Source organism: Centroberyx affinis, unplaced genomic scaffold (assembly GCF_046629955.1).
Source record: "Centroberyx affinis isolate AG114_WGS23_722 - 3 ecotype Tasmania unplaced genomic scaffold, CSIRO-AGI_Caff_v1 ptg000319l_1, whole genome shotgun sequence".
NCBI lineage: Eukaryota > Metazoa > Chordata > Actinopteri > Beryciformes > Berycidae > Centroberyx > Centroberyx affinis.
Window position 1 is genome coordinate 153,885 of NW_027278995.1, and position 23,608 is coordinate 177,492.

A 23,608-nucleotide genomic window follows, 5' to 3' on the forward strand; every position below is an offset into this window, starting at 1 on the left:
CATATATATATATATATAGTTTTATTTTATTGAAAAAACGAGAATTTTAGTTTTATCATACTTTATATTAACATGTAGTTCAATGTAATGAACACCACTTTGATTATTTAACATGTGATTTTGTATTTTTAAGCATATATTGTTACAGTATATATTGATATTGAAATTAATTGATTTTGTCATAGTATCAGTATCATATCATAGTATCATCATAGTAAATGGTGTTAAGAGGTATTATGAAACTAATGGAAGTAATGAGGATCGGGTCTTTTAAGGGGAAAAAAAGCACAAATTAATGCTTTTCTCAAAGTAGAATTGATTTTTGTTTTTATTAGTGGTTTTCCTTACATTGAGTTTACCCAGCTTTTTATTTGCCACTAAAATGTAAGTTTTAGATGCATGTAATATGTATTGTAGCTTATATGTAAGCCTATTCTTTACAAATGTCCTGCCTTCAGAAGCAGTGGCAAAACATCAGGGTGTCATTTTGTGACAAAGTGATAATCTCCTATTATAATGTGAATTATGGTGTTTTAATATCTGTTGAAGTGTTATCCTGTCACTGATACTCATGTAGGGCTGCACAATTAACCATGTATTATCCTAGTGATTTTAGTTCCCACAGTTAATAATCATAAAATGTCAGCATATTAGCAATATTGATATCGCTAATATACTTTATTTCACCCAGATTGTCCACTGTAGCAGAAAATAGTCCATATCTTCATATGAGATTAAAATAAAATGCAATTAAAATAATTTTGTTCCTCAAATCAGCAAGACTGATAATAAATAATAATTGTCCTGATCATTTTAGTCATAATCATGCCGCTCGGCTACATGCGGTCACATATATCTGCCTTAGTGTTTTCCTCTGGTTGTGTTTTTAATGTTTGTTTTGAATTTTAGGAAGCCATTTACGATTTCTAACCAGGGACTGCAGAGGAAAAGTATTCCCCTGCAGACAAACAACTTTCAAAGTTGTACAAAAGCAAAGTACAGTCAAAGTCACAAAGAAGAGAAAGTTAAATGTTCTGTATAACAGCTTCAGTAGGAAACAGCCTGTATCAAACCAGCAGGCTCACAGGCCAAACTGAGTTAAATGTTGACAAAACAGAACTAAGACAGTCTGCCGTTATCGTTACATCCTCCGTTAACTGTTTAAACTCCACAGGAGAGAAGATCTTTCAGCTGGAAGTTTTTATTTCAGTCGGTTCCATGAGGAGCAGAAGACTTGAAGACACTTTGGTCTAATTTTGTCTTTTTGCCTCAGTTCTGATGTTAGGGAGAGATCACTGAAACAAATACTGTGACTGTATTCATTCATTCATTCATTCATTCATTCATTCAGTCATTCATTCACTCATTCATTCACTCATCCATTCATCCATTCATCCATTCAGTTATTCAGTCATTCATTCACTCATCCATTCAGTTATTCAGTCATTCATTCGCTCATTCATTCAATTATTCAGTCATCCATTCACTCATTCATTCATTCATCCATTCAGTTATTCAGTCATTCATTCACTCATTCATCCATTCATTCATTCAGTTATTCAGTCATTCACTCATTCATTCATTCATTCATTCATTCAGTTATTCAGTCATTCATTCACTCATTCATTTACTCATTCATTCAGTCATTCATTCATTCAGTTATTCAGTCATTCATTCACTCATTCACTCATTCATTCATTCATTCATTCATTCAGTTATTCATTCAGTCATTCATTCATTCATTCAGTTATTCAGTCATTCATTCACTCATTCAGTCATTCATTCATTCAGTTATTCAGTCATTCCTTCACTCAATCATTCACTCATTCATTCATTCATAGAACATAGAACTCAAGAGTGATACTGAAGAAGAACATAAAAGTTCCACATGGTGTAAAGCAGGACTCCCCTCTCCTCTGTGGTGATAAAGGAGTTGGATGGTCTATCTAAACATGGTGAAAGTATCAAAACTAAATCCACACAATCCATATTAGTGCAGCGAGCCTCTAAACGAGCCGTTTGGACTTCCGTAACTTTGTGACGTCACAAAGGTTCGCTCATTATCATTTTTGTAAGAAATAATAGACTAACAAAGTGTTTTTTTCAAAGCGGTTGAGCGGTTGTCGTTGTTTATTACCGGAGAGTTTTCCCTACCTGTAGCCGCCGGGCCGCGGCGTCTCAATTGGAACAGAGGGGTCGTTAATATTAATGAGCCTTAAAGACACGGCGACAGAAACGGCCTGTTCTTGGTAAGGCTCAGAGAGATGCTGGAAAATGAACGTGGAGAAATGGATTGAGAGTGTTTTTGGTTCATGACACCACACACACAGCTTTGAATGGACAGAAAGACACTAAATAAAACTCTGGACAGTGGAGAATATGGAGCTTATGGAACCACATTCTCCGGTTCAGAACGGACTCCTCTTCCTCTTTCATGTTTATTTTTCAACGTTTTCCCCTTTGTTACTTGAGGTTAGCTAGCTAAAACTAATTAGATAGCTTGCGGTTTGCTGTCAGACTGTCGCAAAGTCACCAGAATGATGTAACACTAATTTGAACTCGTGCTCTCTCTGTTCCTAATGATGCTCAATAGCTACAGTTTGAGAGAGGAAAAGATCTAACGTCGGTGAGTCCAGATTGAGTCCAGAACGCACTCGCTGCTGTTTAGGAGACACTTTGGATTTCGATTTATCACTTGGTGGGCGGAGCAGAAAGCATACAACACCAGAATTTAATTTGGACAGACGAATCTATGACGACGTCTCAATTAGAGGAGACGGGACGCTCTGCTCTGCTGCAGCCCCACTTTGAGACCGAGGCCGATAAGACGGACGTACTTTCAGATAAATATCTTGTCTAGTGTTGCAAAATTCCGGGAATTTTCAAAGTTGGAAACTTTCCATGGGAATTAACGGGAATTTATGGGAATTAACGGGAATTTATGGGAATTAACGGGAATTTATGGGAATAAACGGGAATAAACCAGGAATTTACTAAATTGAAGGTATGCTCTTAATAGGGAACTTAAATATAGTTGGGGAAAATATATTTTAGCATAATCCTGACTAAAACAACCAGATATGCAAGTACAGTTGAATATCTATGCTATTCCTCAATCACATCCACATAGCACACTGCTTACTGCACATTCATGTTTTTGTTCTTCAATGAAAGAATTGATTGTTCAATAAAATATTTAACACTTGATAAAGTTCTACTTACAAATAAATCTGTTTTAATTGTATTATTTTGGATGGATGTCTGCTTATAACAAAACAAATATTTATGCTTGGATATGATACCTTTCCATTAAATTACCCTCAATTCCCAGTTAATTCCCATTAATTCCCATTAATTCCCATAAATTCCCATAAATTCCCATAATTCCCATGGAAAGTTTCCAATTTGGAATATTTCCAAAATTCCCCAGCTTAACTTCCCATGGAAATTTACCGGAAACTTTCCGGAAATTTACCGGAAATTTTCCACCCCTTTGCAACCCTAATCTTGTCTAATGCAGCTTTAAATACATTTAAATATGAGGAGGGTCTGAAGCCTTCCAGTGTGCGGTGGAATATTTCCGTCTGTGTGTGTGGGCTGTTTCCTGCTTTGACTTCATTCAGGCACTCATCTCTCTATCTGTATTATCTCTCTCTCTCTCTCTCTCTCTGTCTCTCTCTCTCTCTCGTCAGGTCGGCAGTGACAGAGGCCAGGGTTTATGTGGCTCTCTTCCAGCGTGGGTGTGTTCAAACTGTCTTTGCTGTCTTGAAAAGAGGAACAAGAGGCCGGCTTTTAAGGGTTTAATAGCTTCAGATGGGCAGAGAGGGGGGGGGGGGCAGAGACGGAAAGCAGCTTATAGGACGGAGAGAAAGTGGAGAATGTGCCAGCGGTGTAAAGATAGTGATTTTCTACGTCTTTAGTGCAGATGGTCCCCGACCGGCTCCTTATCTGGGTCCAGTGGGATCAAGGCGTTACAAAGACGGCTTAGCTGGCAATCAGAGACCGTGATTGTGTTGCTGTTCATTCTGCTTTTCTTTATTCTGTCTGTTTTTTGGCATTTTAATCCCTCTGCTCTGTAATTGACATACAGTATTAAGATCTTGCGGTTTCCTCTATAAAGTGTGGTGCTGTATGTATAAATTTACATTTTGACAATGGCAAACACTGGTGTGCATGTAGTGTGATTATTCATTTGCCAAGATCCGAGTTCAGGTCCTCCTGTGTGTCTGTGCTGCTTCCCTTTTATGAGATGAAGAATGGATCCTGCTGCTTTGATTCCCCACAGTGTGACACACTCTCTCACAGTCCTCAGCTCATGATGATACACTGTGTTTCCTTAGCGGCTTTGCAGTTGCATCACAAATCTCCCAGCAGCCCGTCTGGCTCCATCATGGAGGTCCAAAACTGAGCTGTGAGAAAATAAAGTCTAAATCTCTAACAACCAGGCTGAAAACACAGAGAGCAGCTGAGTCAGCTTGTTGTGGTGTGGCTGTAGATCCATTCAGTAACGTTCTCAGTAAAAGTGAATAGTGTGATAAGGTGGATTTGTTTCCAAATGTAGGTTACTGTGACACAGTAAACTGTCTTGTCTTTAGCCCTAGTCTCTACTCCAAAACATGAAGAGTTGGAGCTTGAGAAGAGTCAGCTCAGTTAACCTGAACAAACTGTTAGCTAGCTAACTAGCCAGCAAACACACTGATGTTAATGTCAACATGCTAACGCTAGCTGCTACTAGCTATGTTAGCTAGTGTGCTAATCAGATCTGTTAACAACAAGACAGTGATGGTTAGCCAGTTAGCATTTAAGATAGCATAGTCTAAACACAAAATTGAAATGATGTAATGATCATTCAAAAGCAGCACAGCCATGTTTATTCTGTTGAGAAGGCCAAGTTGAAAGTTTAGAAACACAGACGTAGAGCTGGGCAATATGGTTGAAATCAATATCACGATAATCATAAGGATTTTTCTCGATATCAATATATATCCAGAAATATTCAAATAATATTCCTACCATACCTCATTTTATTCGAGTTTTTAAGTAAAATTTGCTTGTCATCATCAATTTAGACAGAAGAAATGTGTCACGATATTAAAATATCTTCATATCATCACACTGTTAACAGGCAGCCACTGTGGTGTGTACAAGACATCAATTGATGGTTTGCTTAACAGATAATATGTTTGGCTAGTTTACAAGCTGACATTATCTAAACACAGGATCTGACAAATGTATTGGTGATGAATTGATCAGTTCCCAATCAATAACAGCACAGAAGTTAAGTTATGTCAATTCCATGAGACTGAGTTGTAAGTTTAGAAACACGGTCAGCTGTCGCCAAGCGCTGTGGACCTCCAATATGGCCGCTGTGGAGCTCACATTACACCTCCTGGGTTTGATCCCCTGTGACAGCAAGCATCCGCCCTGCTGACGTGCCTTTGAGCAAAACACTGAATCCCTACCAGCTCCATGCAGGGCTGCTGTTCTGCAGCTGACCTCTGACCTCTGACCTCCCTGTGGAGGGTGAGGGCAGGAGAAAAGAGAATTTCCCCCTTGGGATTCAGATGAGGATTGCAAAAAGAAAAAAAAATCAATGCAGTCAGAGGCAGAAGCTGCTGTCCCATCCTGTCGGTCAGCTGGATGGGAGCCTGACCCGGACTCGCTAAACCGGTTTCTCTCTCCAGCCGGCCCGCTGGTATTCATGAAGCTTATTCAGAGAGTCATAACAGAAGCTCAGATCAGCCTGATTCTGACTTCCACCAGCCTCATTCTCTCTGGTTACACTTACTAGAATAATAAAATAATAGAAAAATAAAATACTACTATTACTACTATACTACAACAACAACAATACAACAACTATCAATAATAGCATAATAAAATGTATTGTAATTATTGCAAAATATGACATATTAACATAATTAATACAAATTATAACAATATTATTACAATATTATTTACTGTAATATATTCATAAATACTATTACTACTACTACTAATATTATTATTACAGTAATAATTCCAGTAGTAACTAGAAGGGCACTCGGAGAGCGCAGACCTCCGCCAAGGTTCGTGCTGTTATTGCTTGTTTGTGAGTCGGATCCGGATCCGCTCCAAAATTGAATGGGTTCTTCCTTGGCCCATGATACAGCCTTCCACCAAGTTTCATGAAAATCGGGCCAGCAGTTTTTCCGTAATCCTGCTAACAGACAAACAAACAAACAAACAAACAAACAAACAGCACCGAGAACATTAACTCCTTGGCGGAGGTAACAGTTAGTTAGTTAGTTAGTTAGTTAGTTTGTTAGTTAGTTTATTTTTATTTCTGTGTCATGCCAAACATCTGGCCCATCCCACATGGGATTACAGGACACCACCATTTTACAAAACATACATCTTCCGGTGATACATATAAGAGCAAAAAATAAATAAATAAATAAATTACCACATTATAAAGTACTACTATATTCTTTCAAATAACATATTTGAAATGATAGGTTTCAAATGAACAATACACTGAAAAGAACTGCTACAAACTTACAGTTTATCTTGATAAAGAGCTTTTTTTTCTTTTTTTTTTTAATAATAACATTATGCCGCTCAGGGAGGTCAGAGGTCAGGCTCAGCCTCAGACTGACCCTGGATCTGTACTCAGTGTTTTGCCTTCAGCAGGTCGGATGCTGCAGCTTTGGTTGTGCATGAAGTCTTCCTGATGGTCCACATGGAGATCTGCCCCCCCCCCCCCCCGTGTCTCTTCCCCATTACACCCTCCTCCGCCTTTAACTACCAAAACACTGCCGCCCGCCTGGGACGCAACACCTCGGCGAAAAAGCGCTTCTGTCTCAGTCCAACTCCATTTCCTAAGCGAGCGGCCTGATTTAAATCAGGTTGAAGGCTCCTTCTCCTCGCTCAGCCCCTCGGCTAATCTGTTTGAATGTGTCTGCTCCGCCACACTGGGCTCCATGTGTCACAGAGCTGTTTGCTTTCTCCCGGCAGACTGTTTCTGCTCCGTAATGAAATGAGCTGTGAGTCGGTGCTCTAAATTTGCATCGCCGCTGCTGTGTCACTGAATTATATTTATTTTTTCCATCGGATTCCACCCAGCGCTGCCCGGATGGTTTTACGATGCTTATGCAAATCAGATTTAGAAGATTCATTGCTGTTATGAAACTACCTTAGTGCTCCATTTTCCAGATGACACATAAGATATTTGTTTGGCATCTTGGGCTCCGTTCACACCGCAGCTGAAAGTTTCCCGATTCAGATTTTTCTTCCCTCCCATGTGACTCAGATCTGATGTTTTCTAATCGGTGTGAACAGCAAAAACGATGCATTTTTTCACGCTATAAAATCAGGCGTGCGACCTACATGCGGCTTGTATCTGAGCGCTCAAACCTGTATTTCTCAGCGTTGCCATGACAACAAGCGAGTCTCATTCACCTGAGACAATTATCATAATTGCGGCACCTTGGCAGCTTGTCAAAGCAGCGTTGGCGTGGAGGCCGACGAGACGCAAATAGACGACTTGATTGGTATTTGGGGCGAAGCCTCAATTCAGTCAAAACTCAAAAGTTCATACTGTAACTGAAATGTGTTGAAACAAATCGGATGTGATGTGTTGTGTTATTGTCGCTCAGCCCACGTGTGTTTTCAGCATCACTGTCAGTTCATGTTGGTATTGGATGTGTGCAGAGGTGGAAAGTAACTAAGTACATTTACTCGAATACTGTACTTAAGTACAATTTTGAGGTACTTTATGCTACTTTATACTTCCACTTCACTACATTTCAGAGGGAAATATTGTACTTTTTACTCCACTACCTTTATTTGATAACTTAAGTTACTAGTTACTTTGCAGATTCAGATTATTAATACAAAATATGATCAACTAATAAATTGTGATGTATTATTATAGATTACTGTAAGCTACCCAGCAGTATATAAAGTAGTGGAAATCAGCCCCACCTTTTCCAGCTGCAACATTAAAGTGATGCTTACACATTAATGCATCAATAATTATAATTCAATAATATAATATATACTGTATTATTCTGAAATGGGCCATTCTGCATAATGAGTACTTTTACTTTTGTTGCTTTAAGTACATTTTGATGCTAATACTTTTGTACTTTTACTTAAGTAAAAGATCTGAGTACTTCTTCCACCTCTGGATATGGGTTACATCCTAGAATAGATATGAACAGTCATCCAAAAAACTCAGATACTGTATGAGCAGGAGTTCAGAACTGATCATGAAGTCCTGCAGTGTGACCGGAGCCTCACTCCCCTCCTCTGTCTGTGTTTCTGTGCAGGACTTCAGGATCTTTTCCCCCTCGTCTCCTCTGGCCTGACCGACCCACCAGCCCCAAACCATGAACTACCTTCGCCGGCGCCTGTCAGACAGCAGCTTCGTGGCCAACCTCCCCAACGGCTACATGATGGATCTGCAGAGGCCGACGCCCCCCGGCTCGTCCACCTCCTCCCCCGCCTCGCCGGCCACGGAGCGGCGGCAGCCCCCGAGCCTGCCGGGACAGAGCCAGGCCTCGGCGCCGGCCTCCGCCCCCGCCCCCGGCCCCGGCCCCGCCCCGGCCTCCGCTCCCCCCTCGGCCCCGGGGAGCTTCCTCAGCTCCTTCTCCAGCGTGGTGAAGAGCGCTCAGATGGCCCAGAGCGTCGCCGCCGCCGCACAGGCCAAGGCGGCGGCGGCGGCGGCGGCGGCGGCGGCAGACGGAGCTTCAGCGGGAACCACGCAGCCGTCCAAACCCGTCGTACGCAAACCCAAGATCCTGCTGGTCATCGATGATCAGCACACAGACTGGTGAGTGGAGAAGTGTTGTAGCAGCTTGATCTCACACAAATACATGAAATTAACACGACTTGTTAACACCAAAGTAGGTGTCGGTGGCACATAAAGTGTGAAAATTGCGTTTTCCCAGCATGAAACGGTTCCCTGAAGGAGACACGACTGTAGCCAGGCAGCAGAGTCTCAGTGCAGCAGCTCAGCGACAGGCAGGGTGTTGTGTGTTGTGTGTGTGTTGTGTTGTTGGAGAGGACAGTAATGGGCCGAGTAGGTGGAAGTCATACAGATTGTCTAAATAAATAAGTATAATAAATAAACATATCATTATATAAAGATATAATAGGAGATTGACTTGGTTACACACAATATCAAGATCAAGCGAAAGGTAAAGAAACACGTTTTATTTCTCTGTAGGGTCTTTCCATAATGTTGTCAGACACTTATAATAACAGTCTGAGCCTGTCAGTGGCAGAAACATAACAAACTCTTTTAGTGGACGTACATTGACGGTCCTCATTTGCCCGTCGGATTACCTTGCAGCCTGTTTCACGGCTGCCGGCTGAAGCGATCTCGCTCAATACTGGACCAATTTCAAAAATTGTTGTCCCCTTTAGTCACTTAGACACAAAAAGATGGGAAAATAGGGTTGAAGAATACCGAAGTTATCCTTTAACCAAGTTGTTTTAGTTGACTAAACTTAAAGGGGGGGGGGGGGTATCCTAGGATGTGGCAATTCTTAGTATTTATGGTGATTTTGGTTCTTGGCGGTGTGAAGTAATCACAGTAAAAAAATGGAATCATGTTACTGTGCGGTTTCCCCACAGTCACCAACCATAAAACACGCCCCCTTGTACAAGCCAGTCAGATTTTGCTCCAGTTTCTATGTAGACGCTGGACTGTCTGAAATCAACCAATCAGTGCTAAGAGGGGGGGCGGGCCTTCTAGAATGGCCAGCCAATCAGAGGTGTGAAACAAACACTGGGAAGTGAATAGCTAAAGCTATAACTAAACAATTTTTACTGAAAAAAACTTAACAGATGTATTTTATAGACACCAGGTAATTATATAAAATTGCTGAAAAAGCAAAAGATACCCCTCCTTTAACTGTTAGCCGACCTTTAGCTGAAAATGTTGTAATGTCATAGAATACGTCATCAAAACTCATTTGCATATTAGTATAAGATTGTGGGAGTTTTGTGGGGAAAAATCACAGCGAAGGTGTCAAAATGTATGTAATACAATTCAATCAAGAACCTACTTGGATTTGTGTGATTAAAAAATTGCCATGGCAACAAGAGGAAGGTCTCTTCTTCCAGTGATGACAGAAATATTAAATGAGTTTTAATGGAAGAGAGGTAAATAATCTGCTGGTGTCTTTCTGCTGCACACAGTTGGGAAATTGATTTTTCATTGATGGATTGACGACATGCAGAGCCTCCGTACAGCTGAGGCTGAAATCAATGAAAAGTCACCAGTAGATCATGTTTGTCTCCCTAAATCAATAATCCACCCTTCCATTTAATTTGAATCGTTACTCCAGTGTCTCCCGCCGACATTTTCTGGTAAATCTTCTTCGCTCAACTCATCATTAGCCTTTTTCCAGCCGCTCGGGATTTATCTGCAGAATTAGCGGGCATCATTATGTAGCATCAGCTGTAAGTAAACCACAGTCTGACTCAGATATCTGCAGCCCAGGATCCACAGGTCTGAAGCCGATCACTGAATTAAAGCCTCCAGCTGATAGTTGGCGCTCCGTTTTCTGAAAACCCTGCTGAAATCTGAGTCACACTTTTAATTACTTGAGACTTGACTTGATGCATGAGGAGAAGACTTGGGACTTGACTTGACTTGGGTTCTGGTGACTTGGGACTTGACTCTGACTTGTACTCTGATGACTTGAAAAGGTTTCTAAAGTCTTGACTTGAGATCTTGTGTTTGTGTAAATGACTTAGATTGAAAGTGATGAGATTTGTTCCAGCAGACGACTGAATTTAAATTCTGTTTTCTGAATTTGTATGGAATGATTGAATTTATTGAAGTTGAAACTGATTATAGAAATCAAACTCATGATGCTCTTACCAAGTTTTTATCCTATTAAAACCATATTGCATTGAAAAGTCCTAGATATTTAGTTTTCTTTAAGATATTAAATTGATACTGGACTCTTGATTTGTTCTGACTTGACTTGCTGTTCTACATTTAGACTTGAGACTTGTGCCTCAAGACTTGAGACTGACTTGGGACTCGAGCGAAGTTGACTTGGACACACCTCTGATTGTTATATAAAGGAAGAATAATAGCTGCTTTGACACATGTTTAGTTTCAGAAATAATGTTATCAGCCTTCAAAATCAAATGACATGACATGAGCCTTTCGGTGGAAACATTAATCACCTTTCAGTAACAGTAAAATAAAATTCAAAATTCATTAGGCTAGAAATCAAGTTAAACAGGAATATATAAAATATATAAAATAGTAATAACAGTGGCAATAACAGCAGTAAAAATAACAATTAACCATTTATGTGTAAGCTATACTAACAAGAAAGAAAGATTGCACAAATAATACACCAGATTTTTTTCTGTTCTTACTGAAGAAAAAGCTTCCTGACAGCAGAGTCCAGATCAGAACAGACGGAGCTGAAGTGAAGCTGCTTCTGTTCCAGGTTCCAACTTGTTCCAGTAGAACAAAAAACTAAAAAATGTGATTAAGGTTAATCTCATGTCTAAGTGACCACCGATCATAAAGATGCAAAAAATAAATGTATGCATTTAAATTTGCCCATCGATTGAGTTTTCTTATTTTTTCTTTAATTTCATTTTATTTCATTTCCTTTCATTATGTTTTACTGTATTTTATTTTATATTTTATTTTATTCTATTTTACTTTTCTTTTATGTTATTTTAGTTTATTTTTTAAATTGAATTGAATTTAATTTAATTAAATTAATTTAATTAAATTTTAATTTAATTTAATTTAATTTAATTTAATTTAATTTAATTTAATTTAATTTAATTTAATTTAATTTAATTTAATTTTACAGTCCATTCCGTTGTTGGCCACTGAGCGGCGCTGCAGTTCAGCTGAAGCTCCAGACAGAAAGCCCCTGTCACTTCTCCCCATGTTTTGGAGCTTCAGTGTTGCAGGGAGGAGTTTTGCTCAGCAGATGGCGCTGTGTGATCTCTGATCCCCTCTGCAGGTCTCAGCAGAGTCTTCCTCTGCAGGTCTCAGGAGAGTCTTCCTCTGCAGGTCTCAGTAGAGTCTTCCCCTGCTGTCAGTAGAGTCTGAGACCTGCAGTGTTACAGCTTCAGATGCTCGGTGCACAGCAGGGAATAATCCAAGATGAAATAAGGCTTCAGATCTGTCTCATATGGAAATGTATTGAAAGCTGCACTAGACAAGATTTCTATCTAAACCCCTCACATCATCTTATCAGCTTAGATCACAAAGTGAGGCTGCAGTGGAGGAGAGCGTCTCAGTGCAGGCCCATTCACATCTAGAGCAACAATAACTATAAAGATAACTATAAAAAAAACTCTATGGATGAAGATTATTCTTCACGATGACAAATATCACAATATGTGAGAAGAAAGCTGTAGTTGTTTGCATGTTGAGACAGAACAACAGGATTTTTCCAGACTGTTTTGTGCAATTTCCAGATGTATCAAGACCGGGAAATTACCAAATCCTTTATCCCAACCCTCTCCAGCCCTGAGGAACCTACATGGCATTTCCTCCACTAAAGATTTAACAGATTTAACCTCAGAGTGTCAGACCGGACACTTCAGACGCTGCAGGTAGAGAAAGCAGCAGCTCAACAGTTAACGCTCCTCCGACCCGCTGAGAGAAGAGCAACTCGTAATGAAAAAAAAAAAGAAAAAGGCCAAATATTTGGCTGCTGCTTTGGCAACGTGTCTGAGGCTTTTTCTGTCCCAGTGTTTGCTTTCAAGACGAAGTGAAACCTGCAGACAGTCCAGGTCTCTCTCTCCTACTGATGCAGGAACAGCAGGAATAATAAGAAATATGTTCGCTGCTTTGGTGCTTAATAAGCATTAACTAACCCTTAATTAACAGTTAACTAATGTGTAATTTACTAATGTGTTCATGTTAACTAAGGTATTAATTTATACATTATTTAATAGTTTATAAAGATGACTATTAAATGTATAAATTAATACCTTAGTTAACATGAACACCATTAGTAAATGATTACCAGACACATTAGTTAACTGTTAGTTAAGGGTTAACCCTTAACTTAGTGATCCTTATTGTAAAGTGTTACCATTTTATCCCTGAAATGTCCTTCATTTCTCATAAACATTAATTATCCATTAAAAATAACATAGCTTTAAAAAAGTAAGGTTAGTATCGTGGGTTTATAAGGGATTTATTCATGGGTTGGTTCACAGACACATTAAGTCAAACATTAAGGGGAGTTTAAGGAGGTTTTGATGGGTTCTCCTCCATTAAGAACTCCCTTAACTCATTTTAAGGGGATTTTGCATGAATTAAGGGGTGAATTAATGTAAATGTAAGGGTATTTTAAGGGATTACTGGTTCATAGAGAACTCTCTAAACCATTCCAGAGAAGGGGTTTCAGCACCAAAGCAGTGAACATATTTCCTATTATTCCTGCTGTTCCTGCATCAGTAGGAGTGAGAGACCTGGACTGTCTGCAGGTTTTACATAAAATTAAGGTTTCGTAGTCGTTACAACCACAAAGTCACATTTCTAGCTTCTGTATACAGAGATGTAATGTACTGTCACAGTGGGTACAATCATTATCAGAAGATCTATAGTTTGTGTACTGCAAATGTTTAGGATTAGGGCGACAACTAATGATTATTTTCATTATCGGTTATTTTTGCAATTTATCATTTAGTCTATAAAATGGCAAAAATAATGACAAATTCCCATCACAAGTTCCCAGTGCCCAAAGTGATTCTTCAGATTTGACCAGCAGCCAAAAAAAAACAACAAAGTATTAATTTTATAATGAGATGAAACAGAGAAAAACAGCAAATGTTCGCATCTGTGAAGCTGCAACCAGCAAATGTTTGGTATTTTTACTGGATAAATTTAAGTGGAAGTAAAGTGGAATTTCATGGAATTCAGTTCTGTTTCCTGTCATTCCAATTCAGTTCACATTCTGTTTCCTTACAGCTGGGAGACTTTCACATTCACACTCAAGTGTCAAGGTCAAGTTTCAAGTTTATTTTCCATTTACATAAAAAATACATTGGAGTTCTTGATCACGAGCCTCACGTCATTCAGGCAAAAAAACACATGAGAGACGGGGTTAAAAAAAAAAAGGACAAAGACACATAAGAAACAAAATAAAAGCACGATAAAACATAAAACATATACAGCAGTTACATGCATTGTCGGCAGAGTCACCGACAAGAAAACCACTAAATAGTAAACACAGTGGAAATGGAGGATTTTAACAAGTTTATTATTGCTGTTGTGGAACGTAAACATGGCGTGGACTCCCATCTCCTCTGTGGTGATAAAGGAGTTGGATGGTCTATCTAAACATGGTGAAAGTATCAAAACTAAATCCACACAATCCATATTAGTGCAGCGAGCCTCTAAACGAGCCGTTTGGACTTCCGTAACTTTGTGACGTCACAAAGGTTCGCTCATTATCATTTTTGTAAGAAATAACAGACTAACAAAGTGTTTTTTTCAAAGCGGTTGAGCGGTTGTCATCGTTTATTACCGGAGAGTTTTCCCTACCTGTAGCCGCCGGGCCGCGGCGTCTCACGTTTCACTCTGGAAACGGTTAGCCAATCGGAACGGAGGGGTCGTTAATATTAATGAGCCTTAAAGACACGGTGACAGAAACGGCCTGTTCTTGGTAAGGCTCAGAGAGATGCTGGAAAATGAACGTGGAGAAATGGATTGAGAGTGTTTTTTGGTTCATGACACCACACACACAGCTTTGAATGAACAGAAAGACACAAAATAAAACACTGGAGAGTGCAGAATATGGACCTTTGAAATCCTCGCCCCCTCAACCATGATTCATGGTTTTCTATGTCAACTTTTCTCAGTGTCAACGCCCCCTCTGCACAGAGTCTGGATGCGTTGCTTAGTCTCGCTCTCAGATCCTTGATATTATATCAAAGATCTGAGAGCGAGACCAACCTGATGGTAGCTGAGTGATGAGGCCGCTGCCTGGGTGGCTGGGGTCAGGGACTATTTTCTGGGCCTTATCACGGCACCTCTTAGCATAAATATCTCTCACAGATGGCAACTCTGTCCCGATAATGTTCTGTGCTGTTCTCACAACCTCGTCGATACAACTTGAAAATTGAATTGGAGTGACCTGGAGTTTACTATGCATTCTCAGGTCAGTTCATGAGTGGTCCAAACCCTGCTGGACAGGTTACTCAGTATTTGTGAATCCTCCTGGCATGGTGAGCGTATCAGAGTCGCTCCCTCGCTCCCTCTCCTCCTCCTGGTCATTCCAGCGGCGAGGCTCAGGGTTTCTGGGGAAACGCCGCTCCGTCCTGACAGCCTGCTGACTGACGCACAATACACAGCGCTGAAGAAAGTCTCAGAGAGCATCACCGCCACAACGAACCCCTCTCTCTCTCTCTCTGTCTCTGTGTCTCTCTCTTTCTGTCTCTGTCTCTGTCTCTCTCTCTCTCTCTCTGCTTTTTGCCAAGTCGCTGTCAGTCTGTTTGCACTGCTCTCTGAAGGATTTGAGCATCTGATTAGTCCGTTCAGCCTCTTCTCTGGCAAAGTGTTCCTGCAGCTACCAGAGCGCTCAGAGAAACTCCCACCACCCCAAACCTCATGAAGAGGGGTTCAGTTTCATGTTTTGTCCAAAGATAAAGAAAGGAGGGAACCTGCTGCTGAACATCGAAAAGGAGGAAAGAGGCAGAAAATCCTGTGATGGCGTTTATTAATCCACGCTCCGTTACACAAAAAAGTGCAAAAGTTAAAAAACCAAAACTCCAAACACCAGGAGGCAAACATTTCAAAATACCAGAACCTTTTTAAAAGGTAAAGACAGTCACATGACCAGGACGCCGTAGCCACATGATCGCTTTTAATCACATGACCTATGTGCTTATTGTTGGGAGAGAGCGTCCATCAAACGTGATATCTCAGGTGATTTCTCTGACATCACTGGTCCAATTTTGACAAAACTTGGAGGGATGATAAATTTTTGCACTGTTTTCCAGCGTTTAAAAAAAATACATTTATTGGCCTGATGAGGGCGCTATAGTTAAAGGTCAAAATTTCACCTCCTACACTATCAATCCAATTGACACAAAATGTGCAACACACATCCAGCTATCTGTACAAATTACACTGATTGATCTAATGAAGTTGCTATAATTAAAGGTCAAACCGCAGACTGTAAAACAGATGGAGTAGTGAGTGTCTTCTGAAGGGCCGTTTTGAAGCCTTCAGATTTGTGTTTGTTGACATTTTTGGGAGCCGGAGCCACCAAAGAGAGGCAGCGGGCGGAGCCAAGGTGGAGGAGGCGGAGTTTGGGTCGTCTGCAGAGCCGCAGTGCCGCCTGCTATTGGCCCGTAATCGGCAACCTGTCGATCACTGGACAGGCGACCTGTCAATCACTATCCTATGATAATATCCTGTTAATGAGAGTTATTTTGAAAATCTTCATAAGGATACACATTAGAAGAAGTGAAATTAGCTACTGACACCAAAACCTCTTGTGTAAATAATTTATTGACTTTATATTTTTATCAGAAGTTGGTTGTGGTCAGTTGAGTTGGGCAGTTTGGAGTCTTTTTTGGAGCCAATCTCTAGCGGACGTTAGAGGAACTGCTGCTGCTGAGCTTCAGGATTGGTCAAAGCTGATAACTCAGATACTACTGGACAATTTTGACAAAATTTGGAGGAATGACACATTCTGTGTTCTGCTGTTTAAAACATTACACTGATTGGCCTGAGGGATATAATAATAAAGGTGAGATTTTCAATCTTTGAAAGGCTTTAACTGCTAAACTATCGGTCCGATTTTGATGACATGCTTGCATCATTCACAGGGGGACGCATGAGCCAAACCAATACATGAGAAATTTCATCTTTATTTAAAAATATATGTTATGTTATGTATATATAAATCTCTATAGAAAATCTAATTTAGGACAATATCAAGTTTAGTGCAGTGCATACCAACAAGCAGGAATATAAAATGATACAGATTATAAAGAACGCTGGCAGAGCAAGTCCAGACTCATGACTCATAAGCTTCCTATTAGCGGGACACAAAAGAAGGAATATATTCTCATGGTAAAACCCCTCTGCATTGAGCTCCAGTGGGTGTTTACACAGTGGGTGTGTGCAGGACGGGGGTCTCTGTGGAGCCGGCTGTGGAGCGGTTTGTTCAGACCGGGGAGCCGGCGGCCCGTAAATTTAATTGATCATTTGGAGCGACGGCATGTTTTGCAATACCTTGAAACACATACCGGTCATTTTTAGCCCGGGTTTTGCCTCCTGCGCGGCGGTGACGGTGGTCCAGTATGTGGGTCAGTCACCGAAGATTCACAGCTTCCAAAGACGACAGGGAACGAGACGGCTAGGGACCCGGACTCCAAAGTTCAACAGCTGGGAGATGTTAAGGACAAGATTCCCCCCTCGGCGACCCAAATGAACACTAATGAACGGACTTAAAAGCGCAGATGGAGGGAAATGAAAAACGACGAGGCGGTGAGAGAGTAAGAGTGAGAGCGGACATGAGGGGGAGAGACGAGTGGAAGAGCAAAGAGTCTCTCTTTGTTCAGTGAAACGCTCTGAAGAAACGCTGCGGCGGAAACGTGTTACGGTGTGAGAGGCAGAGGCAGCTAAACCCCACACAGCCTGTCCCAGTGACCAGAGGCCTCGAGCGTGTGGCCTAGATCCTGCTACATGCTACATGCTACACACTACATGCTACATGCTACATGCTACACGCTGCACACCACACACTACACACTACACATTACACACTACACACCAAACACTACACACTACACACCAAACACTACACACTACACATTACACACTACACACCAAACACTACCCACTACACATTACACACTACACACCAAACACTACACACTACACATTACACACTACACACCAAACACTACACACTACACATTACACACTACACACCAAACACTACACACTACACACCAAACACTACACATTACACACTACACACTACACATTACACACTACACACCAAACACTACACACTACACATTACACACTACACACCAAACACTACACATTACACACTACACACCAAACACTACACACTACACCTTACACACTACACATTACACACTCCACACTCCACACTACACATTACACACCAAACACTACACACTACACATTACACACTACACACCAAACACTACACATTACACACTACACACTCCACACTACACATTACACACTACACACTACACACCAAACACTACACACTACACATTACACACTACACACACCAAACACTACACACCAAACACTACACACTACACACCAAACACTCCACACTACACATTACACACTACACACTCCACACTACACACCAAACACTACACACTACACACTCCACACTCCACATTACACACCAAACACTACACACTCCACATTCCACACCAAACACTCCACACTACACATTACACACTCCACACTACACATTACACACTACACAATACACACTACACACCAAACACTACACATTACACACTACACAATACACAATACACACTCCTCCAGCCTGCAGCCCTCGGCAGATTGAACACTGTCCCTGTTGCCTGTGAGAGGTGAGAGTTCAACACTTAGACCCACAGAGCGGTGGCACTGTCCAAGTGTCCTTGAGCAAGGCTTCTCCAGTGCTCCAGTGGTGACTGTTCCTGACCTCTGACCCCTCTGGTGAAATGCATCCATGTATGTGTGTCTCAAAGAGATATGCATAGAAAAAAATATTTATGATTACACTGTGTAATATAGCGATTGAAGTAAAATTCAGAGTTTGTGTTTCTCTGCTGTTTCTTTCTCTGATGGCTTGGAGGGAATTCCTGTTTTTTTCCATTTGACAGTCAGGTGGCTCCTAAAACCACCCAGTGGAACAGAACGGACGGCGTGATTCCCTGATAACCTTCACAAAAGATCAGCTAAATTTAGCCACCATTTAAATCTCTGTGTAACTCTGGCAGTGTCTTGGGGTGTGTATCTTCCTCCATGATAAAACCCCAAAATCAGTGATTCTGTGATCTGTTGCTCCGGTAGAGCAGACTGGAGAATTGTGTTTTTCTTTCTCTCTCCATTCACTGCCATTGTCTGGAGGAACAGTCTGAAAATCACTTCTAGCACATAAAGGAACGCCGACAAGTGAATCTCTTTCTTTATGTTTATTAAACCTTTCAGTCTGAACAAGTGGAACACTGAAATCCTCATGAAATGAAGAAAATAGTATGTTTACCAATAATTATAGATGAAAAAAAGTGAGACTAGTTTGTTCATTTAATTCAGAACATCCACTGTAGTTGAAAAATAGTCAAGTTCCTTATATAAGATAAAATTATTATTCCTTATTCCTTAAAATCACCAATATTCATGATCATAACATCTAGAAAACTGCAGCACTAGTTTCACCTTGACCGCAGACTGCAGCAGACCAAACACACCAGAGCACCACGTGAAAAAAAACTAAAAACTGTCCTTCAATCAGTGATTAGGACGTTATTAAAAATACCTTATTTTACTGTTTGTCAAGGCGCTCTACTCACTGGAAGGTCAGATTCTGTAATCATGGAAACTATGAGTCATTATTGCGCCCGGTCTCAAGGTATTTTGGAAGACTGTTGAAACTTCAGCTCTCCTCCAATCAAATAAACAGAGGATATTTTAAGGTTGTTTTGACTGTTGTTACTGTTTTGACCATGCTGCACTGAGCTGGGAGGGAGACATGTGCAGAAGAACACATACGACCTAAAAGCAGCTAAAGACATGATCATTTTACCACTGATTGGTCTGAGAAACTTGATTTTCATTATAAATATACCATATCTGCAGTGCTACCTAAACAAAAGGCACTCAGTGTATATGAAATGTGTATTTTGTGTCATCTGCTTGACAGCTTGTCTCTTGTTTTTCCACGCAGGGCGAAGTATTTCCGAGGGAAGAAGCTGAATGGGGAGTATGAGATCCGGGTGGAACAGGTACGGCAGATTTATTCATAACACTGATTATGTCTGCAAAGAGTTTTAGACTGTGAAGATTTTAGTCAATTCAAAGCTGTGGACTTGTTTATCTAATAATTCTGTTTTAATCACAGAACTTGAATGGATAGAATGGTCATTCCCCTTCAAAAAAACGTTCCTGCCATTTTTATGTGTATGTTTTCGCAGATTGGAGTTTTAGTTCTACAAACATTTCTCAGAGGCAGAGCTGCTCTGGAGGCAGAAATAATCTCATTGGTTCATTAAACCTCAGTGGGCGGAGCCAAAGAACCACAGATTTGCGTAGCACAAGTTAGCTAACTTGCAAACTAACGGCAAAGAAGAAACTCTGGTCAAAATATGAGTGAAAATATAAATGGTAATGACTTCTTTTTTCATTCCTTCATGATGTTGAAGGTCAGCAGCTCGCTAACTAGCTTACCTAGCTAGCTATAGGCTAGTATGGCTAGTTTGAACTTGAAGCTCAGCTAGCTAACTAGCTAACCTAGATAACTTAGTATGATAGATTCTAACCCATTTTTTCAGTTAGCAGCAGAGCGCTAGGCTTCATAATATTAGCTTCCTCCTCTCTTACCTCTTGTCTTTTTCACTGAGCTTCAGTCTGTGACTTAGCCAGAAAAACTGTGGTTCTTTGGCTCCGCCCACTGAGGTTTAACTCAACCAATCAGATTATTTCTGCCTCCAGCGCAGCTCTGCCTCTCAGAAGTGTTTGTAGAATTAAAAGTTTTCAGAACATCAAAACAGTCCCACAGGGATGAGTCTCCACATTACATCTTTGTTTTGCAGCCTTGAATAGAACAGACTGTAAGAAAATCTCAAGGTGACGACAGATCATCGGCCTCTAATGACCTTTCTTATCCTGCAGCTACTTGAAAAGCGTCCAGCTTTAACCTGCTTTTAACCCGGTACTGCTGTGCCAATATATATGAACAGAAATACGTTAAGTCTAGACACGCAGTATTTACAGTGGGGCGATAACATCTAATTTCCCTCAAAACGCTGTTTGGCCATACATCTGCAAGCCATTGTTGAGACTGGAGCTGTCTTTGAAATGGAGCGGTGGGTTTTTATGGGAGAAGGAAAAACGGACCACAAAGAGCTGGACCGGTGATTTTACAGCCTGTTTGCTCAGCGCTCTGTTGTGGTCACATCCCAGCCGGTCTGTAAGGGGCGGGGGGGGGATGGGGGGGGGGCTGGAATTAGCATCAAGATTTTTCTGTGAGACGTGAACTTAATTTGCGTGGAATTTTTCATCTTGCGGCGTCACGGCTATTGAACCCCAATAAAAACATGTGGCAGAGTTAATCGGCCACCCTAAACCAACATGGCCTCCGAGGGCCCCCGGCGAGCCTCCGAGAGCGGTAACTGACCTACTTAGATCTCGCCAGGCCCTCCCGCTCTTTCCCAGAAGCCCTCATCATCCTGCAGGATAACGAGTCGGCCCGCTAATTGCCTTCAGCAGCCGGCTCCACCTAGTCAGGTCGGACTCTTCGCGGGGCTGTTTGTGCCGCGGGACGACGGAAACCCAATCCCTGTGTGAAAAGGTTCGCCACACGCTGAGATGAACCCTGTTAGGAGACGACAGTAAAAAAAAGCAGAGAGGCCCCTGGCACTTTCTCCCTCTCTCTCTCTCTCTCTCTCTCTCTCTCTCTTCACTCCCACTCTCTCGCCGGCTCTCCACATCTCTACCCAGCAAACACTTTGACACTGAATAGATGTTGACGGGACGGCCTGCACCGACATTAAAAAAAAACGGTGTAAATTATCTTTCTTCAGTTCAAAACACTTCCCAAAGCTGCTTCGGTGTGGTTTTTTTTTCATATTGTACACGTTTTCTGCACATTTAGCCCGGACGTTGAACTTGGCGAACCTTCTCTTGTTGTCGTCCGTCAGATGCATGCTGGGTGTAAGCTCTCTGGACCGGCGCTCACAAGCCCCAAACCAACATAACTCTCTCTCTCTCTCTCTCTCTCCCCGCGAGGCTCGCCTGCTGCCTTATAAGGTGTCATCCTCAGACTCAAACCCAGACTCATGTGATGCTCGCGGACTCCTGATGCCAATCTGTACGATGGGCTGAGAGAGAGAGAGAGAGAGAGAGAGAGAGAGAGTTCTGCGATGCTGAAATCTGATATCTCTTAACCCCCGTCCACAGTAGATTTGTGAGCCCATTGTTGTGAATCATTCCTTCCCATTTACATGACCCACTTTGAAGTCACATTTGACGCCTCGGGGTCCCGTGTCCACCGGCTGCCTCTTATTTAGCGCTGAACAGATGCTGGGGGGGGGGAGGCGCCGGGCGAAGCTCTCGATGCTGCTAATCGACTGTTTAAAAAAAAAATGGTTTGAAACGGCTTTTGCTAAAAGTTGAAATATGTTGGAAGTCGTAGTGCCTGGTGCTCTCCCAGAAGGAAGCAGTGTCCTCAGCAAGATCTTCTCTTTCTCACATTTACTTCCCTTTTTTTAACACATATATTTATTGCCATTTTAGTTTCAACAACAGAGATCATGATAGAAAAACAAACAAACAGATAATACAGCACACGTCACCCCACCTCCCCCACCCAACCCTGGCCTAAATAAAAAACACAGAACTAGAAAAAAACATTTAAATTGCACATGACATAAAAGACAAAGTCATTACGTTCTAACAATGTACAAGAGCTGAAGACACGCTTAGCTAGTTAATACAGATCCCAAAGGATTATTTTCCATAAAATGTAGGAAATGTCCCCATATTTTTATATTTCTTGAAAGACATCAGGTTTTCCTTTGATACCATAAGTCAATTTCTCTAAAGCAAGACAATTAGATCGGTCTCTGAACCATTGACTGATATCTGGTTTGTCTGGGTTTTTCCAAAATAGTGCAATTGTGTGTTTAGCTTGGAGAAGACAAGATGTAATGATTTTCTTCTTGGTCTTATTAATATTCAGTCCCTCAGGGAACAGACCCAGGATGCTCAGCTGTGGACATGCTGGTAGCTTTTCAGATACTATTTGTGATAATATATCAAGTACACCATTCCAAAAGTCCATGATTCTTGGGCACTCTCATAAGCAGTGAAACAACGTGCCTTTCTCCATATTATATTTAACACATTGGTCTGGAATATTGGAGTAGAGATGGGGGAACGTTTACTTCCTAGATGAGTTTCATTTAAGGTCAGTGTGAGATTTTGACCGTTTTCTCACAACTTCTGAGATTCTGCTGCTGAGAAACGAGCCTTGGATCGTCTCATTCAGGTTCATCATGCTTCTCACTTCACTCTTTCATTTTGTTTCTCACATGTCTTAATATTCTCTTCTCTTCTAAGTCTCTAATGGGGCAGTAAGAGGGGACATGGGAGAGGAAAAAAACAGATGATAAATAAATACTCTCTTGCAAAACTTTTGCATTCTCCCGAGAAACTTTTAGTGTGAATTGTGTGGCCAAAAAAAACCCTTTTTTTTAAGTAGGTAATGTAATGTTAGTGAACTAAACTAACGCATTGGAGAACTTACCATAAATTACTTCTGTATGAATGAAGTTTGGCTGGCTCCAGTATTGTTGTTTACCAAAAGACACACGTAAAACAATGACATTTTTTTTTTCT

The 23,608-nt window shown here is 41.1% G+C and overlaps 1 protein-coding gene across 1 annotated transcript in view; it reads left to right on the forward strand.

The window, feature by feature from the left end:
* The window catches only part of syn3 (synapsin III), a 141,344-nt gene that overhangs the window by 7,511 nt on the left and 110,225 nt on the right, over positions 1 to 23,608 (forward strand). Inside the window, exons 2-3 of the mRNA XM_071515179.1 lie at positions 8,313 to 8,815; positions 19,938 to 19,995. Coding sequence (XP_071371280.1) covers positions 8,373 to 8,815; positions 19,938 to 19,995 — 501 coding nt within the window. The 5' untranslated portion in view covers positions 8,313 to 8,372. The remainder of the gene's footprint in view (positions 1 to 8,312; positions 8,816 to 19,937; positions 19,996 to 23,608) is intronic.